The sequence below is a fragment of the Dunckerocampus dactyliophorus genome, chromosome 19, assembly GCF_027744805.1.
Source record: "Dunckerocampus dactyliophorus isolate RoL2022-P2 chromosome 19, RoL_Ddac_1.1, whole genome shotgun sequence".
Classification (NCBI taxonomy): Eukaryota; Metazoa; Chordata; class Actinopteri; order Syngnathiformes; family Syngnathidae; genus Dunckerocampus; species Dunckerocampus dactyliophorus.
The window spans coordinates 1,005,809-1,028,038 of NC_072837.1; the positions used below are offsets into that span (position 1 = coordinate 1,005,809).

Here is a 22,230-nt window from a genome sequence, read left to right on the forward strand (position 1 = left end):
CTGGGCTGCTAAAAGGCTTATGAGCCAAGTTTATGCGTATAAATAAGTTTTGCAACTGAGTCACAACTCTGTATTAAATAGAAAACACATATTGGAAAAACAAACAGTGCTTGTCTATGTGGTACCGTGGAATCCGTGGGAAAACATCACAGATCGCATTCCATATTTAGATTTCGCCATCAGAGAGGGAATAAAACAAGCGACAGCTCGGCGAATGCAAGCGATGCAGTCGCTACAGCTGCCAAACAGGCCCCCGCCCCCCCACACACACGTAGAGAACAAACAGCAGACTACAAAAGTCAATAAATCCTCATCACCAGCCAAGTTGCGCCGGCGTGCACGCGACTAATGTATCTGGAACCAAGAGCAGTGTAAACATGTGAACATGCACGCTAGCAAATTGGGGGACATGTCAGACATGTCAGAACGTACCGCATGAATGATTGCAAAACCAATCCCAGTCGGCGCACACGTACTTGCAGCCCGTGCGCGTGCGTGCGTGCGTGCGTAAGCCTTGCGGAATGTCATCCACATTTTAAAAAGAGCAAAGACGAATGTGCTTTTATTGCTGTATTTTTTGTGGAGGAGAGAAGCACATTGATTGGACGTATTGGCGACTGATGCATGATGCATTTAGCACCTTGTGTTTATATTTTCCATACATGACTTTCTTCAGGCTTCTGATTGGTGGAGGTTTTACACATATTATTATACTATATATGACAATCATAATCAATATTTTATTCAAGTGTTTTATTTAAAAAAAGGTTTTCAAAATGTGAATCATTCTGGCACTTTATCCTTAACAAAAGAATATGACTTCACATGCTTGTTATTTCCTGACTAAAGTGTACTTCATCAATCATGGATGTACTGCATGTGTTTGTCTAAGCTGAGCTGGCAGTGAGATGACCTGGGAACAAAAACTGCCCCATTCACCAGGTGGTCGCTCAGCTCCCCCTTCCCCCCGCACCCATCCTTGGTTAAGGGCAGGAAGGGGGTGGGTTTCAAACCCTCCTTCATTGGTGTTTCGATGACCACCTCCAGAGAGCTCATCGGCAACACCTGGTGCCCCAGGTGTGCCCCTCTGCGCTTTGGGCCCAGCAAGTGTCCTTGCACTTGCTCCACAGCCACTGGCTGCTTCTTTCGGCCGCTTCAGAGACTGATCTTATTGTCTGTCACAGAGCCTGTCCATGAATGCCAAGGTCTTTCATAAGCCTGATGCTAGAACGTCTGCATCCTCCTTCAGCTGGACAGACCTTGGCCTTCCATCCTCGGTGTTGTGCAGCTCTATGATGTAGACCACCTTTAGTGAAGAGGACCACAGCACCAAGTCTGGCCTGAGGGTGGTGGTTTTGATCTCTGGAGGAAAGATTAGTTGCTTGCATCTTCCACTCCCGGGCCATGGCTAGCTGTCCAGCTTCTGGTTTGAAAGGCTACATGTATGCTAGCATGTCTTCCAGAGTATTTTGACCAATTTGGACACCCCAAGGAGTATCCCACTAAAGCATGATGCCCAACAGCATAGTAATGTGAATGAATAAAACTCACATATTCGTGCAGTCAGATTTCCACATCTAAAGAGCTAAATGATGCCGTCTGGTTCCACGGGTGTGAATGGCTGACACAGCGTAGCGTAACAAATGAGAGATGAGGGGGGTGCGATAAGAGAGGCATATTTATTTGCTGGCTTCTCCAAAGCCAGGAGTCAGCAGGGAGGAGTTCATTGTCCATTTTCTGCGCCGCCTCTCTCTGATGTGAACGCCTCAAGAAACAGGACATGGAAATGTGAAATTCTACCAAAGCGTGTGTGTGAGTTGTGAGTGTGCATACGAAGAGGTGCATCTCACGGCTACTCCCCCCTTGAGGTAAAAGGTTTGTGAACGCCTGCGCGCGCACACACACACACACACACACACACACACACTGTAAGCATGTGACGCACATGCTTATGTCTGTCTGGCAGGCCCATCTGTGCTTAATATTCGCTGTGGCCTCTGTCTGCTGGACGGAGGTTGAGAGGCAGCCAGGGTGCAACATCAAGGCCTTCAGGAGGCTTCCATGACTAACTATGACTCAGCTCAGCATGCACACCATGGACTGTTACAGCAACAATCAACTTCAGGGTGCTTACTCACACTCCTTCGCCCTGTCATGAACGCAAAATCACAGCTGGAACTCTCAGCGCGCACACCATTAGGTACACCCGCATAACTGATAGTGTTTTATCAAAGCTTGATGCTGGAATGTAGACGTTTTCAAACCCTACTGGGAACACACCCTTTTGTGTGCCTGTAGCTTTAATGCTAATGAGCTGCGTTTGTCCACGCCCACCTCCGACAGCGTGCAGCTCCAAGAAGCGCTGCTGTGCTCTTTCTACATACAGTAATGCATCATTTATCAAGGTTAACTGCAACAAATTTGGATTCCTTATTTATAAATGGAATATTTAGCACACCTGTTTACAACCTTCTAAATGTGTTTTTAGCATTTTAAGCATACATGTAAACATGTAAAACTTGCTTAAAATGTGCATATTCGATGGGCCGTATTCACTTGTCCAACATAATAGATGCCACAGATCACATACAACAACGCACCATGAAGAAGGACACAAATGTTAGCAACACTAGCATAGTTATGTGAGCTACAATGCTAACATTACACTCCTATTTTAACAGTCAAATATCATGCTAGGTTAGCCTATACGTTGAAAAAAAAAAACAAAAAACTAAATGGTCAAGATAGTTAGCAGAGTGCCTGGCTTTATTTTAAGGATGTGTAGCAAAGCCTGAGTAGGGGGTTATTTCTCTTCATGAGGTCATGAAACTCAAAACTTGCTCTTCTCTCAGAGGTGAAGCAAACGAATGAGGGGAATAATATTTTTCCTCACATGTGGTGCTCATAAGCAGACTCTAGGGACACATATCACTGTTAGAGCATCATTAAAAACTCACTTACTGTATGCATAATAGGGGACCTTTAACAATGTGTTTCATTCCTTCCTCCGCTTTCTTTTACCTTTCTTCATGTCATCTCCGCAAGAACAAACGCTTCATGGCAACTACAAGCAGCCCGGTGAGCCGAGGGAGGCTTTTGTCAAACTCCTTTTGCAGTCTGAATGAATATTTACCAGGCGGGGAGACGCCGTAAAGGCAGACGTACGGTGGGCCATTTCCTCATTGTTGCTCGGTTGGCGAGGCCGCTCTTGTTCTGGATTAAAGCGTAAGCCTCAGACGCTTCAGATTTGTGGCGCTAAACTTTCGAAGGCAAGCGGATCAGTCCTGGCGTTTGGGCAACGAGAGGGAAAAAGTTGAGGGTGAGTGTTTACATTAGAATCGGAAGGTGTGAAGTACGTGTAAACTGTGCTGGGCTGCATGCTGGTGCGCAAAGAAAAATGTCACATTTTCAATTTGTGGCAAGCATGATTCACGTAAACGCGCCGCACCCTATGCCTAAACAGCGCAGGCGGTGCGTATCAACGTGTGTCTCATTCACATGAAGGGCTTAACTTTTACACCACCTCTTAGAGCAAGTCAGGGGGAATTCTCAAGTCATTTCTGCATTTCCTTGTGAATTTCTGTCAATAAGTGATCATACTGCCTGAAGCAATGTCTTCTAGTCAGCAATTCCCTCTCCCACACTGTCCGTGCATCCTTTTTTTCTCGTCAATGCCTCCTTCCTGCTCTTTGTTGGGTGGTGTCACATGGGACCAAATAATGGCACGACTGCTTCACAGATACGGGAAGTGGAGGGGGCAATGCATACCCATGCGGGAACACTGCGTGTCGTGCGCTACATGTAAACAGCACTTGACCAGCTGTAGATAAGTCGTGCAGGAGCGTGGTCATTTTTCGGCCATGAACTGCGTGCCAAGTGTGTAATTTACTGAGATCTACAGTTTGGTTATGATACACTTCACATAGTGTATATTAGGGGTGTCACGAGACCTCGTGAGATTAAAATGTGACAAGATTTCTTGTTCAGGAAAAAAGGTCTTGCAATGCTAAATAAAAGGAATTATTCACACGATAAATGAAAATGAACTCGATAACTTCGCCAGCCTCCATCAACTGCCATGTGTTTGCATGTCTGTTTTCCTCGTCTCGCCTCCAAAAGCGACAGGAAGAGCGTTCACTCTGCATTGGTTTTAAATTTTACATTTTAAAATCGTTTCTCGTCTCGTACTCGTGGTGCCCATCTGGTACCTCGGCTCCTCTTGTAACAGCCCTGCTGTATATGCAGTATGTAGTCAAATACACAGCAGCCCTCCAGGTCCCGTCTGTGGTCGCTAAAAAGGATGAACTGTTTCATGTTTGTTTGGTGTGAAGTTGCAGCATGCTGCGTTTACAGAGAACACACACTCCACTCACTCACTCAGCCTCTTCTGGTTGAAATTCTCATAATTGCCAATTATTGCGTGTTTTGGGCCAATTGTGACAACCAGAAAGGGAAGAAAGGAACGGCACCCCCGCCGGTCTAGTCTGCTGGGGTTTCCGCTCCTGCACGCTTTGGAATCAGTGGGAACGCCTGCACTGCTTTCCCAGTCGCCCGCTAATTTGGGTTTTACACTGATTAAGCTGTCCAGCGTGCCGTCGAGGAGACTCGCGTAGTGCGAGTGTCTAGTGTGCTTTTTGTGTGACAACATAGCAGGACAGGAGAGAAGCCTTGCTCGCAATGCATGCAGGGAAGGCCGCTAATTGAATGTAGCGCTGCAGATAAAGGTGAGTAATGAGACATGACTCCTGTCAGCACTTCAGCGCGCTTTCCTCTCCTAATGGAGTCACAACATTTTCACTAAATGATACCGATACCTGACATGGAAGATGGAATCTCTTTATCCTTTAAAAAGGCCCAAAAGGAGCATTGTAATATTCATGTAAATGCTCGGCAGCCACAACATTAGGTACCCTCGCACTGTCAGAGGAGAGCCAGCACAAGACACTAACGTAACAGTGGGTTTACGATGCAATGCTTCCATCACTGTGTGAAAAAAATGACCGTTGTCATTATTAGTTTTCTTGTTTGTGTGCAACTTCCTGTGTGCATCTATCAGTGTGGAAAAGGTTATAAAGCCATTTCTAAAGCTTTGGGACTCCAGCCAACCACAGTGACAGCCATTACCCACAAATGGCCAAAACATGGAACAGTGGTGATCCTTCCCAGGAGTGGCCGGCCAACCAAGATGACCAAGAAAGCAGTGACGACTCATCCGAGAGGTCACAAAAGACCCCACAACAACATCCAAAGAACCGCAGGCCTCACTTGCCTCAGTTAAGGTTAGTGTTCATGACTCCACCATATGAAAGACACTGGGCAAAAACAGCCTGCTTGGCCAAATGAAACATGGCCAAGGGGGCTTGTGATTTGTTTGTGCTTTTTGTTTATTTGTTGGATTTTATTCCAATTGGATGATTTGATACCGCCCTGGTATTAGACCAGGGGTGTCAAACTCGTGCCATGGAGGGCCGAGACACTGCAGGTTTTCGTTGCAGCCCGTCACTAAAGCAGGTGATTTTAACGATCAACACCTCCTGCAATTTGAGGTGAGGCGCTCATAAATTAAGTCACCTGCTGGAGAAACTGGTTGGACAGAAAACCTGCAGTGTCTCGGCCCTCCATGGCACGAGTTTGACACCCCTGTATTAGACGTATAGTGCAAGTGTGCCTAATGTTATGTCCTGTCTTTGTATAATCCCTCTCCAAATGCCTTCTAATGGCATGCTTTGCTTAACGACAGTGTCAGGGTGGTCTCTGGCCTCATCATCTCCATATCAGCTTGTTAACCTTCTAGTCAGCTCTCACTAAGCTGACACGAGCAGCTTTTAACCCCAAACTTTGGGCATCCAGGCGGATCGTGTCCAAGGGTTCAGACAGCAGGTCTGACCATGATCCTATTCACCCCCCGAGGTCGTGTCCTGTCACAACACACACACACACACACACGACTGCATTATGTACCTTGTGGCTACTTTTTCCCCTTCTGTTCTGACTGTGTAAGCCTTGGCGGAGGTTCGTTTTGTTTAAAGCTGCCTCACAGGCACTCACATGTGTTTTTCCACTAAATCTTTGAGGGGTGGAAGAGTGCTGGAGTAAATACAAGATGATCCAAAAGAGCTGCAGCTAATCAATATAATCACCCTCACTTGTGGCTCCTGTGGGCGTGTGATGAGGGAATGTCATCCTGACAGCAATCTATCATGATGTGCACTTTTTTTTTTATTTTTACAAACAGTACACGGTTGTTGGAAACAGTTACTGACTTATTCAGTCTCAGAGGTCCCACAATAGCACCGTATGTTGCCCAAAATCTAGCCTGGATGTTTAAAAGTGCTTTCAGTAAGCCCTAATGGGAACACAGCATTGTGTGTCTGTAGCTTTAATGCTAATGACCCGTATTTGCCTGACAGTGTGTATGGCTCCAAAATGCGCTTATCCACTTTTTACACGTCCACTGTAACTCTGCACTTGCCCAACGTAATAGATGTGATAGATCACATACAACAATGTAACATGAAGGGCTCGGACTCGGATGCACACATACAGTAGTGTGAAAGGGTGATGGGTTTGTGTTGTTCTGAACATTCATTTCCCAGGATACGAATGTGAGAAAGGGTTTGTGTTGTTCTGAATATTCACTTCCCACTGTATCTTGTTATGGTCTTGATACGAATGTGAGAAAGGGTTTGTGTTGTTCTGAATATTCACTTCCCACTGTATATCTGCTGACCTTGCCTACCAGGTGCTTGTTAAAAAATAGTAACTCTGCGTGCGAATGCCTGAGTTTCGGGGCCGGCCACCCCGTTCTCACGCTCGCACGAACAGACTGGCATAAAGAGGGGTGAGCGAAAACACCTAGACGGAGTCTGCTGCGGGTTGTGATCGAACGCCCAGCCGATTGACGCGAACTCTTCCACGGGTGTTGGCTCTCCACTCTGTTGGCGTAGGTAAGAGGCTTTTTCGCTGCAATCATATATCTTGTGTGTTGATGCTTAAATAAATACGCCCTTGTTTAGGCTAAAATACCTTGATGTGTCTGTGTCATTCTGTGTGCCGACTGAACACGATCCTCTAAAAATATTCTAAAACAAGTAGCTATGTCAGCAAAAGTGCTAACATTAGACTCACATTTTCAACAGCAACATTAGCGTATTCGCAGTAGCTGAGTGAGGAACAGTTGGCAAAACTTTATTTTAAGACGTGTAATGAAGCCTGGGGTAGGCGGCGTTCCCTTCCAAAGTGCCTCTACTTTCAAAAGTGGAGCAAACAAGTGAGGAAGATGACACATTTGTCATAAACAAACTCTTTAGGGCCAGCGGCTCTCAACTGGTTTTGACAAGCGACGACCCAAATTGCAGAATTTTTTCAACTCAAACTTGTCACATATCTTCTATTTAAAAAGGCACCATCTGCAACGCTGTCCTCATTTTGTGGTGCGCTCTTCTCCAGCAGATATCTGCAACTGTGTGTCGGACGGACTCACTCGAGGTCTCTCCCCTCCTGATCAAGCTTGACAAAGTTGCCCATAAACACGGCACGCAGCACGCACCCCGTGGTGACGTAGCACAGACTGGAACGCGAGTTGCATTCACGGGCATCGGGGTCATTACCTACCCCCCCCCCCCCCCTTCCCCTCCCCCAGGCATAGAACCGCGACCCACTGAAAGCAGCTGCGCGACCCACTTTTGGGTCCCAAACCACCAGTTGAGAATCACTGCTCTGGGGACACATTACTTTTAGAACATGGTTTTAAATGTCACTTTACACAATAGGGGACCTTTAAATACTGATCTCCAGCGAGAGGATAACTACTTCAACAGTGCATCCTGTAGCACGACCGGACTACATTCTATTACAAAGTTACGAGATGTAAACAATAACGTGATACATCCAGATCCAGGCTGCTAGAAAGTCTGCTCAGTCCGCTATGACCTGCAGTGATGCTTCACTGCTCCATCCGCTACATCAAACAGATACACAAACACTATTATTACGCACTGGAGAGGCAGCACATCCGTCCTCATTTGTGTGGCCAGATTTGGCGGGGGAGGCGGGGGGGGGGGGGGGGGTAGAGGTTTGGGTCAATGCAGAAGAATCAATGACATCATGTCTGTGCATTGGTGGTGGTGGTGGTGGTGGTGGTGGTGGTGGTGGTGGAGGGTGGTGGGGGTTAGTTGTGTGAGCAGAGTTAGAACAGATGCTCAGTCTGGGGAGTGTTGCAGCATCTACAAATTGGGAGTCTTTAATGCAGCTATAACACACCTCACACGTGCACAAATAGTCATCACAATGGCGCACTGGGATGAAGTAGTAGTAATGCATTTCAGAGTATACTTGCGTAGTAATTACAGCATGCACCGGTGATGCTGCTTTGCACCCCAGTCATGCACACATAAGGTTACACCAGGTGACCGTCAAGCTGAGGTGACAAACGACACAAGTCTTACCTCCACACCTGTCCCATCTGAAAGACATGCAGGAGGCTCTGCCAGACCCACACCGAGAGGCGACAGCAGCGGTCCCTGTGCAGACTGGCCGCGGCTCTGCGACTACTCAAACCCTGCACGGAGCCCAGTCCGCCCTCCGTGTAATCCTGCACGAACCACCTGAAGCTGAGGATCTGCACCAGGACCGAGGGCACCAACACAAAGAAGAGGGTCATGCCCGACCACAGGAAGTCCTGGCTGCGGTAGTAGTGCGCGGCGAGCCACACGTCGCTCCCCACGTCCCAGAAAAAGACCAGCAGGGCCAGGACGATCCACAGGCAGTCCAGCCAGAGGCGCTGCTCTTCCTGCGGTGGCCGCGCCGCCTCCCTCCGCCTGGACCGGAGGTAGTGCAGGCAGGCGCTCCGGCAGCCCCAGTAGCACGACGAGGTGTTGCAGCAGTGGCAGATGTGGAAGGAGCTGCCGTTGTCGGGGCCCTCCTCCCCGGTGCCCACCACCTCGTCCAGGTTGCGCAGCTGGGCGAAGCCGGTGACGACCCCTCGGCCGTCGGACTTCGCTGCCATCTTACCCTCGGACGTTGCCCCCTCCCCCGGCGACCACTCGTGACGACACTTCCCGGACACCTGTATTGGACCCCGGGCCCCGCAGCCATCTACGAGCGCTGTGCCTGCGCGTCGCCGCTGCTCACCCCGGGCTCGGATGGCGCGCCGCCGCCGCAGAAGCAGCCGCAAGCCCCGCGGACGCAGCGCATCTTCCTGGCGACCCTCGGTCCTTCGGTCATCTAATCTGCGGAGTTGAAACACTTTTAATCCGTCCGACTGCGAAAGAACAATTTATTATTTTGTTTTTGCTGCCTCAGCCCTCCCCGCAACCCTCCTCCAGCTGCAAGCCACCGCGTCCCTCCACTGGTCCTCACCGACGTAATTCATCCCCTACCTCTGCCCCCTCCCATCCTCGCTCATTCACACACGCACACGCACACACACGCTGTCCATTTCAACTTGGTTGCCATCTAGTGTCTTGTTTCATGTGCCCATGCAGTCATTAGAGCGGGTCTGCATAACCCTCCCCATCAAAAAAGTGCAAAAAGCACATAATTATACATTTAGGGGTACGTTCCATCTCACTGGGGTGGTTTTGCTTTTGTATCCTTAACATTTGAATTTTACAGCAGGATAAGATGCACCTGGATCATTGTTGGACCGCGGAAAAGTGACCTTGTGGTCCAATAAGCAGCACAGTGGGCTATTTTCAGTTAGTGCATCTTACAAGCAGTACAGCACTAATTATTGTGAAGATGGTGAACAACAAATGGCAGGAAATTTACAGCGATTAGTAGAAAACTGAAAAGCTTGTACAGTACGGGACATGTGACTAGCGCTCTGACCTTTGACACCCTGTTTTCTTTTTAGTAGTTTAGTGGAATACCACAATACATCTGCCACCACCTTGGATCACATACAGTCTGATAACAATTTAGCTTAAATGTAATCTGAACAGTAAAATCCTACAGAGTACTTCATCTATGGCAACAAACAAATTACAAAAGTTTAAAAATGGAAAGCTACAAAGCCTGGATGAGGAATAGTTGACTGGCAGTCTGCCCTTTAACCCCTAAAACCTCAAATATTTTGGATGTAATTTTTTTTTTTTTATTCCAATAGTACTTGTAATTGCAATGATACTGAACAATAATGGCAGAAAGTTTGAAGATTACTTGAGGCCTGCAAAGCCTTTTTAAGGGACATGTGACTAGGGGTCTGACTGGGGCTGGGATTGAATCTGCGCCTCCTCTGCCTTAAAAGGGAGCCGTGTGTACCATTACACCAACAGGAATTCTGTGATCTCTAACTCACATGTGTCAAACTGGTGCCCTGGAGGGCCGAGACGCTGCAAGTTTTCTCTCCAACCAGTTTCTTCAGCAGGTGATTTAATTGATGAGCTCCTTCCCTCAAACTGAAGGTGTTGATCATTAAAATCACCTGCTTTAGTGACTGGCTGGAAAGAAAACCTGCAGTGTCTCGGCCCTCCATGGCACCAGTTTGACACACCTGACCTAACTGCTGACAGAGCCTCCGAGAATGCGTCCCCCTTGTGCAAAACGTCTGCAGTGGCATGTTCCCGGACCGGGCCGAAAGGGTTGGTTAGTGTGGTTACCAAGGCATGGAGCAGCAAAAAATAAATAAAGCAGCCATAGATCGGTCCATTATTACTGGGAAAAAACACTGGTACTCCCGATGACCAGTCCACTCCTGGGTCTGACATTTGATTCACTCAGACCACAAACATCTTGGCTGCAGTATCAATAAAATAAAGTTCTTGTTATGATAATGGTGGAAAGCCTTCATGTGGGATACACTGTATGACCAGCAGTGTGAACTTCAACCCCAGCTAGCTGGAACATGTGGGAGAAGCAAAACTGGTGGGGGCCAAACAAGGACAAATGATGAGAATTTCATGATCTATTTTGGTCCTAAATGCATTCATTCGTGCCCTACCTTCTGCTCATCTTGTGTGCGTGTTTTCCTTAAATACACGGCTTAAATACCGCCAGAGCCTTCCAGAACAGAAGGCGTCTGAATAGATAAGAAATGACTCAGAAGAGTGAAGGCAAGTAACAGGTGCGTATGCAAAATGTCTGCAAGCTTTTCAAATCCCATGGCTCTGGACGCCAAAACCGGTGCGCAGATTGGGAAGTGATGTTTGGACGTTACTCATCGTCAGAAACATTCGGGCATCTTTTAGTGAGCGTTCTCACAGATTTGCTTTAAAAGCAATTTCATAATCGTAGAAAAATACCATAGCAAAGCATCTTGAGCCTCCAGAAGAAAGGTTGCTTTCACTGTCAGTCAAGCCCGGGAATTCTCAATGATGTGGGGGGCGGGATGAAAGAACAGCCGGAACGAATCATTTATTGTGAACGCCAGACAGGCTGCAAGGGAAGCGAATATTGTGCTGCAGATTTGCAACAACACACACTCAGCACAATGACGCACCAAAGACAGGTCCACAATAGACCGTTATTCAAGGTTGCAGGCGGGCTTCATTCTGTTGTCATGTCATCACCAGTGTGGCTGCCTTTTTGTTGTTTTACTTTATTTAACCTCTCTCTCTCTCTCTCTCTCTTCTCCCCCCCCCCCCCATTGATTATCTTAATGATAGAGCTTTCGTTGAGCTCATTTAGCGACGCATTAGTGCAGACGAGTATTAACATTGTACAATGCTACCACCTAGTGTCAATGTTTGCTATCACCACAATTGGGGGCAATTGCTAAGGAAATGCTTTTAAAATAAATAAATATATGGATATTAAGTTGATGGACATGCCTACAAGCTCAAACGGATTTTTCATACTTTCAGAGCAAATTAGGAAGGTTTATTATTGACCCAAACTAAAGTTCCGTACCTTTAGTTCCGCTTAGTTTTGCAAAGTCGGTGTGTTTTTAACGACGCACTTGACTCGTTGGAACAAACATACGAATCCGGTCAGGTAATTATAGTACTTCATCGTTAAACATAAGCGTTTATGTACACTGGGGACATTTGTGGTACGCCGTGTTATGTACATTTTTAAACAAGAGGTCATTCATTTGGCCTATTTCTCGTTTCTGTCATCGCTTGCTAGCTAGCTAGCTGGCTAGTTAGCCACCATACTCCATGCATTGCTAATTTGACCATTTTGACGGTCATTTGCTGGCTTTATGCCATTCGGAACACATTTGTTACAAGATAGTGTGTTTGGAAAAGGTTGACAACTACATCAGACACCATGTAAGTAAGTACTTGTGGTGCGTCTGCTTTACTGTACCTTGTCAGGTGTCGTCATGGAGTTTGCGGAGCTGATCAAGACGCCCAGGGTGGACGGGGTGGTCCTCCATCGGCCTTTTATGCCCACCGTGGAGGGAACTTTATGTTTGACGGGACATCACCTCATTCTGTCCTCCAGGCAGGATAATACAGAGGAGCTGTGGTTGCTTCATGCCAATATAGACTCTATAGAGAAAAAGTTAGTACTATTTTAATATGAATAAATAATGACAACAACAATGCAGTTGTGCACCATTGCAAACCACAACCACAGTACTAAACATTGCAATGCAACGCTTTTTCCCTTGTGTTCCAGATTTGTTGGCTCCCTTGGCAGGATCATAGTCAAATGCAAAGACCTGAGAGTGATCCAGCTGGACATTCCCGGTATGGAGGAGTGTCTCAACATTGTCAGCTCCACCGAGGTAAAAGGCTCGATTTTGAAAGAGGAAAGATGTTGATTGCTGTGTTTTAATACGCTTTATTGACCCTTCTAGGCTCTGTCCACGCTGGATTCTGTCTCCCTCATGTACCCTTTCTTCTACCGGCCCATGTTTGAAGTCATAGACGATGGATGGAATTGTTTCAGACCTCAAGATGCCTTTAAAGATCTAGAGTCTATGGTACGAAAGAACTAGAGAACCTTCCAGCGATGGTGTCCCGACTTTTTCCACTGATGGCCACATACTGAAAAATGAAAGGATGCAAGGGCCACTTTATGATATTTTGTAGACGCTAGTAGTGGTAGTATCAACTTTGCCCCCCATTTTTGCTGTTTTTTATTTTCCAAATATTTCAACTTTCTTCATAATTTTATCTTTGTAAAATTTATTTTTGTAATATTGACTTTTTCCCATAATATTTTCTCTTTATTCCATTATTATTATTATTATTTTCCCCCAGCCTTTTGTAAAAAATTACAATTTTATTTTGTCTTGTTTTTCATATTACCACTTGAAAAAAGTAACTTAACAGCACCATCATTTTTTCTTTAATACTTCCAACGCTATGCTACTAAAATGACGTTATCTTGTACATTTTTTTCTAATATTCTAACTTTATTGCCATAATATTTTCACTCTATTCCCATAACATTTTCTGCACCCTAATTTTCCAAAAAAGTACAACTTCATTTGTTGTTTTGTTTGTTTCTCATAAGATAACAACTTTTTAAAAAGTATTTTTTCTTTAATATTGCAGTTTAGGCAACAGTTTTATTATTTTTGTTATATTTATATTCTTTTTATTATATATTATTACAATTATATTTTTAGAATGTGCCACAGGCCACAAATGGCCCCCAGGCTGCACTTTGGACACCCCTGCCTTATAGCAACAGGCAAGGACAAACTGCATTGAGAACCAAGATAGCGATGATTCTTCCTTGCAAGGTTTTATGAACATTTTTAAGTGTAGCTTTGGCGTAATTCTGCTAAATAAAGTTTCAAATGAAAAAGCCTTCAACAGCAGCCTGACATGTTTCATCCCTCAGACGGATGAATGGAGGCTGAGTGAAGTCAACAAGGACTTCGGCGTGTGCCCGTCCTACCCTCCCCTTGTTGCTGTGCCCAAATGTATCGACGACGACGCCCTGAGGAAAGTAGCAACCTTCCGTCACGCCGGCCGCTTCCCCGTGCTCAGCTATTACCACAAGAAGAACGGAATGGTGAGCGCGTCGAGTGTTGACTCGGCTTCGATGGCCGCAGACGGCGTGACATCTCTTTTGTGTTGTCAGGTGATGATGCGAGCAGCTCAGCCTCTGACGGGCACCAACGGGCGGCGGTGCAAGGAAGACGAGAAGCTCATCAATGCCACCCTGAGGCCGGGCAAACGCGGCTACATTATAGATACGCGTGCCATCAACGTGGCCCAGCAGGCCAAAGCTAAAGGGGGAGGCTTTGAGTCTGAGGCAAATTACCCCCAGTGGAGGAGGATCCACAAGGCCATTGAAAGGTGGACCAAACTTATACTGAAATGGAGGTTACGGGTGTAATCATTTACTATTTGTCGTCAACCAGGTCCAACGTGCTGCAAGAGAGCCTCATCAAGCTGGTGGAGGCATGCAACGACCAATCCCACAACATGGACCGCTGGCTCAGCAAGTTGGAGGCGTCCAACTGGCTGGCTCATGTCAAGGAGATCCTAACCACGGCCTGCCTGGCGGCCCAGTGCATCGATAGGTTGGATCTGATTGTGGATGAGACCTTTTGAAAGGGCCCCCGTATTGATGTATGTTGTGTCTCAGGGAGGGAGCTTCAGTGCTTGTCCACGGTACAGAAGGCACAGACTCCACCCTGCAGGTCACCTCCTTGGCTCAGATCATTCTGGACCCAGTCTGCAGGACCATCAGAGGCTTCCAGGGCTTGGTGGAGCGAGAGTGGCTCCAGGTAAGCCCGGTAAACCTGGCCTTTTAAAACAATACAAAAAAATGAACCTTGTGTCTCTCTTCTTCCATCAAGGCGGGTCACCCCTTCCAGCAGCGCTGTGCCCAGTCGGCCTACTCGAGCGGCAAACCTCGCCAGGAGGCTCCCGTCTTCCTGCTCTTCTTGGACTGCGTGTGGCAGATCCTCCGGCAGTTCCCGTGCTCCTTTGAGTTCAGCGAGGGTTTCCTGGCACTGCTTTTTGAGCACGCCTACGCGTCGCAGTTCGGCACTTTTCTGGGCAACAGCGCCGCAGAGAGGTAAATCAGTGACCACAATATTAGGTGTGATCCAATACAAGAGATGAATCATCAACTCTGACTTTACCAAGATAACATTGCTCTTGTCGTGTATTAATTGAGCAATATGTTTACTAGGGAGGTTGTTGTTTGTCAGTTTTAACATTTTGTGTTATGTACTGTATGATGCAGACTACAACCACAATCGTTATAGATACCTTTTCTGACAGTATCCGTTACAATGGAGCGATTTGATGGAGCGCTTGCATTCGGTCTTGTGATTGGTAATCACCGTGGCAGTGTTCATCAAAAGCATTCGACCTCGCTGTTTATTTTAACAGGTCGGTTTCATTTGATCCTGTTTGCGTACTTAAATTCATGTCTAACTGCAGGCTAACCTAGATGGATCCCAAAATGGGAACATTTTGACTCCAAGCTGCACTGAAGTTATCGTCCCTCCCCCGCCCCTTACAGGTCGAAACTGTCCGTGCCTGAGAAGACCGTCTCCCTGTGGTCTTGGGTGAACCGTCCCCAGGAGCTGGAGCGCCTGACCAACCCGCTCTACGAGGCCAACGGCCTCGTCATCTGGCCCTCGGTGGCCCCTCAGAGCCTGCTGCTGTGGGAAGGTAAGACACAAAGACCCATTGCAGCGCCATAATGCTTAAAATGACCAAAATAGGGCATTCCATGTTATCATGAATGCATCTGTTACTAAACGCTCACAGCATGGGTGGAAAACCAGAAAACCTTGTTGGAGCTTTTTGGAGGCGTTTGAACAGCTGCCTTGGTAGGCGTCCCATTACGTGCATTAATTAGCTGCCTCTTTTTAGCTGTTTTTATATCTTTAGAACACAGATAAGAGAAAGACATGCGTGTTGATGTCTCACATGAGGATTGCGGATGATGGGCAAAAAAGTGCACTTTTCCTTTAAGCCTCGGTCACAATCAGTCGTATGCAAAGAAAGGCACGCAGGGGCGCTTGTGTGACGTGCTGATGTTGGAGCCGTAGACTGGCCGCAGAGGTCACACTTACGCACTTCGTACTTCTTGCGTCGTCCGTACGGCCAACGTGTGTCTTTAGCACGTTTTGCTGGTGTCAGGTTTGGGTCAAATGTCCATTTTTTTTTTGTCCGTCGCACTTGTGGAGTCCGTATGTGTGTCGTGCGCCACACGTGCACCCGGCATACATCATTAGCGCGCACGTTCAGATATTTCATGCGTTCTCCATGCATGTCGAGTAAGTCAGTTGTGCGTTGCCGTACACGAGAGTGCATCACGGATCGATACTGAAATATCAATACTTCCGATACCAACCCTTCATGCTCTAAAGTCGATTCTCAAATCAAAATATCGATATTTGAGATATATGATGTTGTCTTTTGTTTTTTCTGATGTTGTACATGATGTCTTGCATTCTTTATGCGCAAAGAGAAAAGGTGGCAGAGAGGGAGGAGTAGGGGAGAGAGAGGGTGCGTGGTGGTCTTACTCCTTCATGGTCACCACAACTACATTCCCCATGAACAAAAAAAAACACAAAACGCAGCAATTTGGGGAACGCCACAAATCGCACTGCCAAAAAAATCCCAGGCTGATATTTGGGAATTGTTACCAGAAGGGGGCACTATTGTCATCATCACGATGCCATGCAGTACTTGTTTATTTGTGGTGACTCTTCTACTCTTGAAGGGCTGCACACCAAAGGGTGAACATTTGTCAAAACCCGCACCCCGACTGTGTTGCCTGTGCTATTATTTTCCTGGCAAATAGGCCACATGGCAGCGCTGGTATGACACCCCTAAAGTCGGATTGACTCAACATTTCTCTACAACACATCCACTCTAGATTTAGGGTGTTTTGACAACTCGCCACAAAATGTGGTCCACACGTTTATGGGATCGACAAGCGCCTGTGTGTGTAAGCTTTAGAAAGACTCATTTAAAAACATGTTAAAAGTCTTTGACTTGGCAAGTAAATGACTAATAAGCAAGCGTGTCTCCTAAAAGAAAACGAGCACACCGTACTGTAGATTGCTTTGAACAAGAAAGAGCAAACGGGGCACAAGCCGGGTTACACATGCTGCATCACAAAGACTTGTAACATGAAGCGTTCACACCGCGCATGTGACTCGGCCAACCGAGCACTCGTTTTTGCTTTCAGCACCTTTTCACATTGCCGGCATAACTCCTGCAGCGTGTCACCGCTGTGTAGCTTGCACTGCGGGTGACACTCGAGCCCCTTTTACTCCCCAGGGGTCACATGCATGCTAATCCATGCGGCACACTTTTATTCTTATGTCCCGGGGTGCGTGCTTGTTGGTTTCTTGCTCAACACAAAGTTTAGATGAATTTATTGATTTATTGTCATTTGTGCTCATTAGAGTAAATAGGGCGCCGACTGCCTGTAAAAAAAAAAACACACACACGAAAAGGAATGCTGTGTACCTGCATGCCATAAATTTCAATAAAAGCAGGCGTGATGTGCAGTAAACCATGATTTTACTTTGACTTGCATCAGACTTCCTGTTTACCTTAAGTGGAGCAATCAATAAAAAAATGCTGCTTACGCTGCTCCTCCTTCACCAACCCCGCATGACCCCTGGCCCCTCCAAATTTGTAGCCAGCCGTGTGTGACCGATGGTGCGGATGGGATGGTGAAGGTTTTATTGATGGGACAAGCACATCATAGAACACTCAAACTGCTGCTATCTTGACATTTATGACTGACAGCTGCAAAATATGAAGTCTCTCAGCAGGTAGACCAGGTTTAATGATTATCCACCACAAAGACTCATGTGACCTTTTTATTTTGAAATCTGCGTGACCGTTGCTGCCCAATTCAAGGCTCTGTGTTCCTTCGTTGATTTATTGTGGAAAATTGGGAAAAGGTATGAGTCACGCGATATCCATGCAGTATTAGAGACAATTCAAGAGCTGTGTGTTAAAGTCTACCTTTGCAAAGCTCATAATGCTCATAAATGTTATTAATTGAATTTGTATGATATTAATATATATTTGTATTTTACATTTTTGTTTTTTATATCATAGTTTACATTTTTAGAATATTTGATTACTTAGAAAAATGCAATATTTTTGTTGTTTGTTTGTTTAAATTGTATTATGTTTTGTTATATATCCATAATATTTTATTATAAATATAACTATATTTTATTATTATTTTTGATGTATATTTTGAATAGTTATATTTCTACTATCGTGGCTGTAGTTGATGATTGTGCTGCAGATCTGTTGCTGCTCGTTTTTTTCCCTCCATGTAGCTCAATAAAGTCACCAAAATGCAGTATTGGATGTTGACAGACTACAGAGCATCCAAAGTATTTGGCCTGTAATTCCAGCCCTGCTCATTCCAATATTAAATAACAATTCAGGTAGAATAAACTCGTCTGTGCTCACGCGTAACCCCGCTATAATAATATCAGTGCTGGAATGTTCTCTTAAGCTAAAGGCATCCTCCCATGCGTTACCTTCTATTTTTGGTAGTCGGCACAGGAAGCCACGGATGCCGCTTGTGTACGACAAATTCGTATTTGTATTTGTATTTGTACTTTATTTATCCCACAGCGGGGAAATTTACTTATTTTTCTTTTTTTTTTTTTTTTTACTTGAAATTCCTCTTCCACGCTAACCACAGCAAACCAGTGTTGTCTTTAATGACAGGAGTCTTCCTCCGCTGGAACCGCTCGTCCAAGTGTTTGGACGAGGCCTACGAGGAGATGGTGCACATCATCGAGTACAACAAGGAGCTGCAGAGTCGAGTCAACCTCCTGTGCAGGCAGCTGGCCCAGCTGGAAACCGAGGATCCTCTGCTGCAAACGCCCTAGATGCAGCGCCAGGCAGGCGGAAGAGGTAGAAAACGGACCTGCGTTGGTCCGAATGGGTTCAGATACGAGGGATTGGATTATTGTTTCATGTTTACATCACACACCTGAAGCTTTATGTTTACAATTCATTGGTCACGCTAACACTATGTGGACAAATGTGTCAATACACACCTCTTGAACAACCACACCAATGCTTTTGTCCGTGTGGTGTATCACATCTTCCGTCCCGCGTCCCACGGAATTTAAACTACTGAAGCGCATGCAACACCGTAACTATGGCAACAAATAAGCACGCCGTAAGGCGGTACGTGGCTCGCCTGCACGTTGCTGTTGCACAGTGAGCGTGGGTGGGGTCAGCACCTAAGGCATATAGCGGGACTGACCCACCGTACTGATTATTGAATATTTCTAACGAGCACTACCACGCATGGCAGCTTTATGCACCTCGCAAGTGCTAGTAATGTCATGGAAAGTGTGCGGTGATACCAGCGCATTACTGCAACTTGCTGCAAGTAAATATGAGTTGGATGCTGGGGGCGTAAAGAACGGTTGCCAAAAAGTCTTAAAAGCGTTTTATTATGATATTAAAACAAGGCACTTTGTGTTGGTAATATCCTCTACTGTGTCTAAGTCAAAGGTGATCTGTGTGTTAAAGGGATAGTTGGGATTGTTTGACATGAACTTGTATGACATCCCCATCAACAGCCACTTACCCTCCACTTGGCCCCCCAAGTCCACTTCTGGTCAGATGTCGATGATGAGAAATGTAGTTATGGTCCGTTATTGGGGTTACTTAAGTGAAGCGTTTGGCTTCTGAAAACGATAGGCGGTGGAAGGAGTAGTGATGCCTCCTCGAAAAATTCAGACCTCACAAATTGCTGGGCTTTACTTTCTCTGACGTCGTATTATCGGATGTCCATCGTTGTGTGTGTGTGTGTGATGAAGATGCGTCTGCTGCAACTTGTTCACGTATGTGTTCCACAGCGGATGAAGATGCAAAGGTCGCAGCCATCTTCATCACACGCACAACAACGGACAGCCGATAGCGCGCACTAATACAATGTCAGAGAAAGTAAAGCCGAGCGATTCGCGAGCTCTGTTTTTTCAAGGAGGCATTTTTGTGGTGCAAATGTACAACTCTTTCCAACGCATGTTGTTTTGACAAGCCAAAGTCCTTAAGTAACCCTAATAACTAACCAGAACTACGTTTCCAATCACCAAGTGGGGGGGGGTAAGTCACCGTATGTACTACACTGCTGATGGGGATGTTCATGTGTTCACAACTTCATGTGAAAATATCCAAACTATCCCTTGAAGAAGAGCACAGTTACTTCCTGTTGGCATGGGTACCGTGCAGCTCCTCTGGTACAGCAACTGATGGTTTCATGTCGCCTTCATTGCTTTTGGCTGTGCACTAAGCCAACAACTAACACTCAATGATTCCAGCCACTACTTTAAACTGCTTGAAATTGTACATCCTAAAGAGTCTCTGCCTGCACAACACGGTTTACATGTTGCCAAATGTTTAAGTGAAGAATGTTGTCCAGTGTAAGTATGCATCATGTGCTCTGGCCATGTCAGTCAATAAAACTCTACAAATATTCCTGTAGTTTAGTGTCGAAAAATCTTTCCACATGACAAAGGAGCCCAAGACCGCCACCCAAAATATTGTACTACGTCTGTGCTGATGAGGTGACAGTGGCATAAATAGGCCAGCATCAGCTGCTTCCAGCCGCCACGTGACCACTGCTGTTTACATACAGTACTTTCCTACATATGAACTTGCTGCTCGTCTCACGAAGGACAGGTCTTTTGGTTTTGTTTTTAGTAAAAACTAAAAAAAAAAAAAAAAAAAAGTGTGTCAGCTTACTGATTAACTTTGTGCTTTGCCAAGGTCATTTCCTTCCCTTACTGTGAACGAAATGGGTGTGTCGGCTCGTCCACTCACATGCCAGCGCCACGGCTTAATCCCGCCCCTTGTTGGCTCTTTGGATGACCTCTAGTCATCGCAAACAAACCATCAATGTCAAAACTTTCTGGACAAACACTTTGGAATGGAAATTACCTAGTCACGCCCTTTAATGGAAAACAGCATTTATCTTAAATGTTGCCCATCATCCACATTCCTTACACGTCTTTCTCTTTTCTGTGCCTTCTAAAGATATAAAAACAGCTAAAAAGAGGCATGTAATGGGACGCACCTATTCTATAAAGCCTTCTGAAAAAAACTCCTGCAAGTGCCAACAACGCTCCATTTACATTTACATGTGAGCTGCATATTAACCAAGCTACAGCGACATGTTATTAACATTGTTACGCCCAAGAACTACAGAACTGGCGTAGTGACACCTCGCCACACAACACCGGCTAGCTACTAGCTTCACCACCACTAGCCAAAGGTAACGCTACATATCGGAGCTGCTGCCACTGCTGCTGTGTTTTTGTGTAGCGTTCCTTTCTATGTTGCTACGTGAAATCAATGCACCCAGGAAGGAAGTTCCGCTAATGCTTAAAATTACCAAAATAGGGCAAAATACTATGTCATGCTATCATGAATGTACCTGTTAGTACATGCTCACAGCATGGATAGAAAACCATAACACCTTGTTGGAGGTGTTAATAGCGGGCTTCCTAGGTGGAATAGGTGTGTCCCATTACGTGCATGAATTAGCTGCATCTTTTATCTTTAGAAGGCACAGGAAAGAGAAAGACGTGTTCATGTCTCACATAAGGATTGTGGATGATGGGCAAAGTAAAAATTTTTTAAAAAGTGCACTTTCCTTTAAATGCTCCATTACACTTTTTGAAACCATTTCAGAGTACTGTTGTTTCCAGGTGGTGTTGCCCCGCCAAAATATTGCTACCATGTAGCCAAAACGAAACAAAATCCAGGTTTTATAAGTGGCCATAGTTAATAGTTAGTAATGTGCAATTAGCTGCTATTTCAGTAAGACATTTTGCTTGATGGTGACCGTGTTTTTCAACCAATCTTGCTCAAACTTTTCACACGTGCTTGTCAGTCCCCTATAGGTGTGTAGCAATTTTCGCAGTGGAACGTCGCACCCTAAAGTTACAGTGGGTTACATTTCAGTCCAAGTCTGTCCAACTTATGGGGGTATTATAACAGATGGCTTTTTGGTGCTGTTCATCGCTCCCTCACTCTCAGTCCTTGAAATTGTACCTTGGAAAAGTTCAATAGAATTTATTCCTCACTATTCTCTAGGCCATTCCAGTATATCATACTCACTTTTACTATTGAAGTAAGATTTGGATTTGAATGTGGTATTGTTTGTTAGACCAAAAAGATAAGAGGTGCTTCTAATTCCTTCCATGTGTAGGGTTCCTGTGACCTAAGTTAACCTACTCGATCATATGGAATAGACTGTAAAGGGTAAACAAGGCAACACCAGTCTTGGCCTCCGTTGAGATATGGCGCGCCAGTAGAATGGACTCGGTGGAAGGCCAGCGATGTGTGTGACGCC

General features: G+C 45.8%; 2 protein-coding genes across 6 annotated transcripts in view; one reads left to right on the plus strand and one right to left on the minus strand.

Moving 5' to 3' along the window:
* The window catches only part of xkr6b (XK, Kell blood group complex subunit-related family, member 6b), a 53,188-nt gene extending 40,748 nt beyond the window's left edge, over positions 1–12,440 (minus strand). For 3 of the 4 annotated variants that reach the window (XM_054761326.1, XM_054761323.1, XM_054761325.1), the window contains exon 1: positions 8,448–9,344. In XM_054761326.1, coding sequence (XP_054617301.1) covers positions 8,448–9,007 — 560 coding nt within the window. In that variant the 5' untranslated portion in view covers positions 9,008–9,344. Of the gene's footprint in view, positions 1–8,447; positions 9,345–12,252 lie in introns of those variants that run through there. The other variant, XM_054761324.1, reaches the window with a different exon arrangement.
* On the plus strand, positions 11,759–20,349 carry mtmr9 (myotubularin related protein 9). 2 transcript variants are annotated; one of them, XM_054761327.1, is made up of 11 exons: positions 11,759–11,934; positions 12,261–12,450; positions 12,568–12,676; positions 12,749–12,874; positions 13,744–13,917; positions 13,987–14,204; positions 14,270–14,431; positions 14,497–14,638; positions 14,711–14,931; positions 15,385–15,536; positions 18,567–20,349. In XM_054761327.1, exons 2-11 carry the CDS (start codon positions 12,269–12,271, stop codon positions 18,746–18,748), a joined length of 1,668 nt encoding a protein of 555 aa, XP_054617302.1. In that variant the 5' UTR covers positions 11,759–11,934; positions 12,261–12,268; the 3' UTR covers positions 18,749–20,349. The 2 variants fall into 2 exon arrangements, with proteins under 2 accessions (XP_054617302.1, XP_054617303.1); XM_054761328.1 differs by having other exon boundaries at positions 11,761–11,934; positions 18,585–20,349.
* Positions 20,350–22,230: the final 1,881 nt, after the last annotated feature.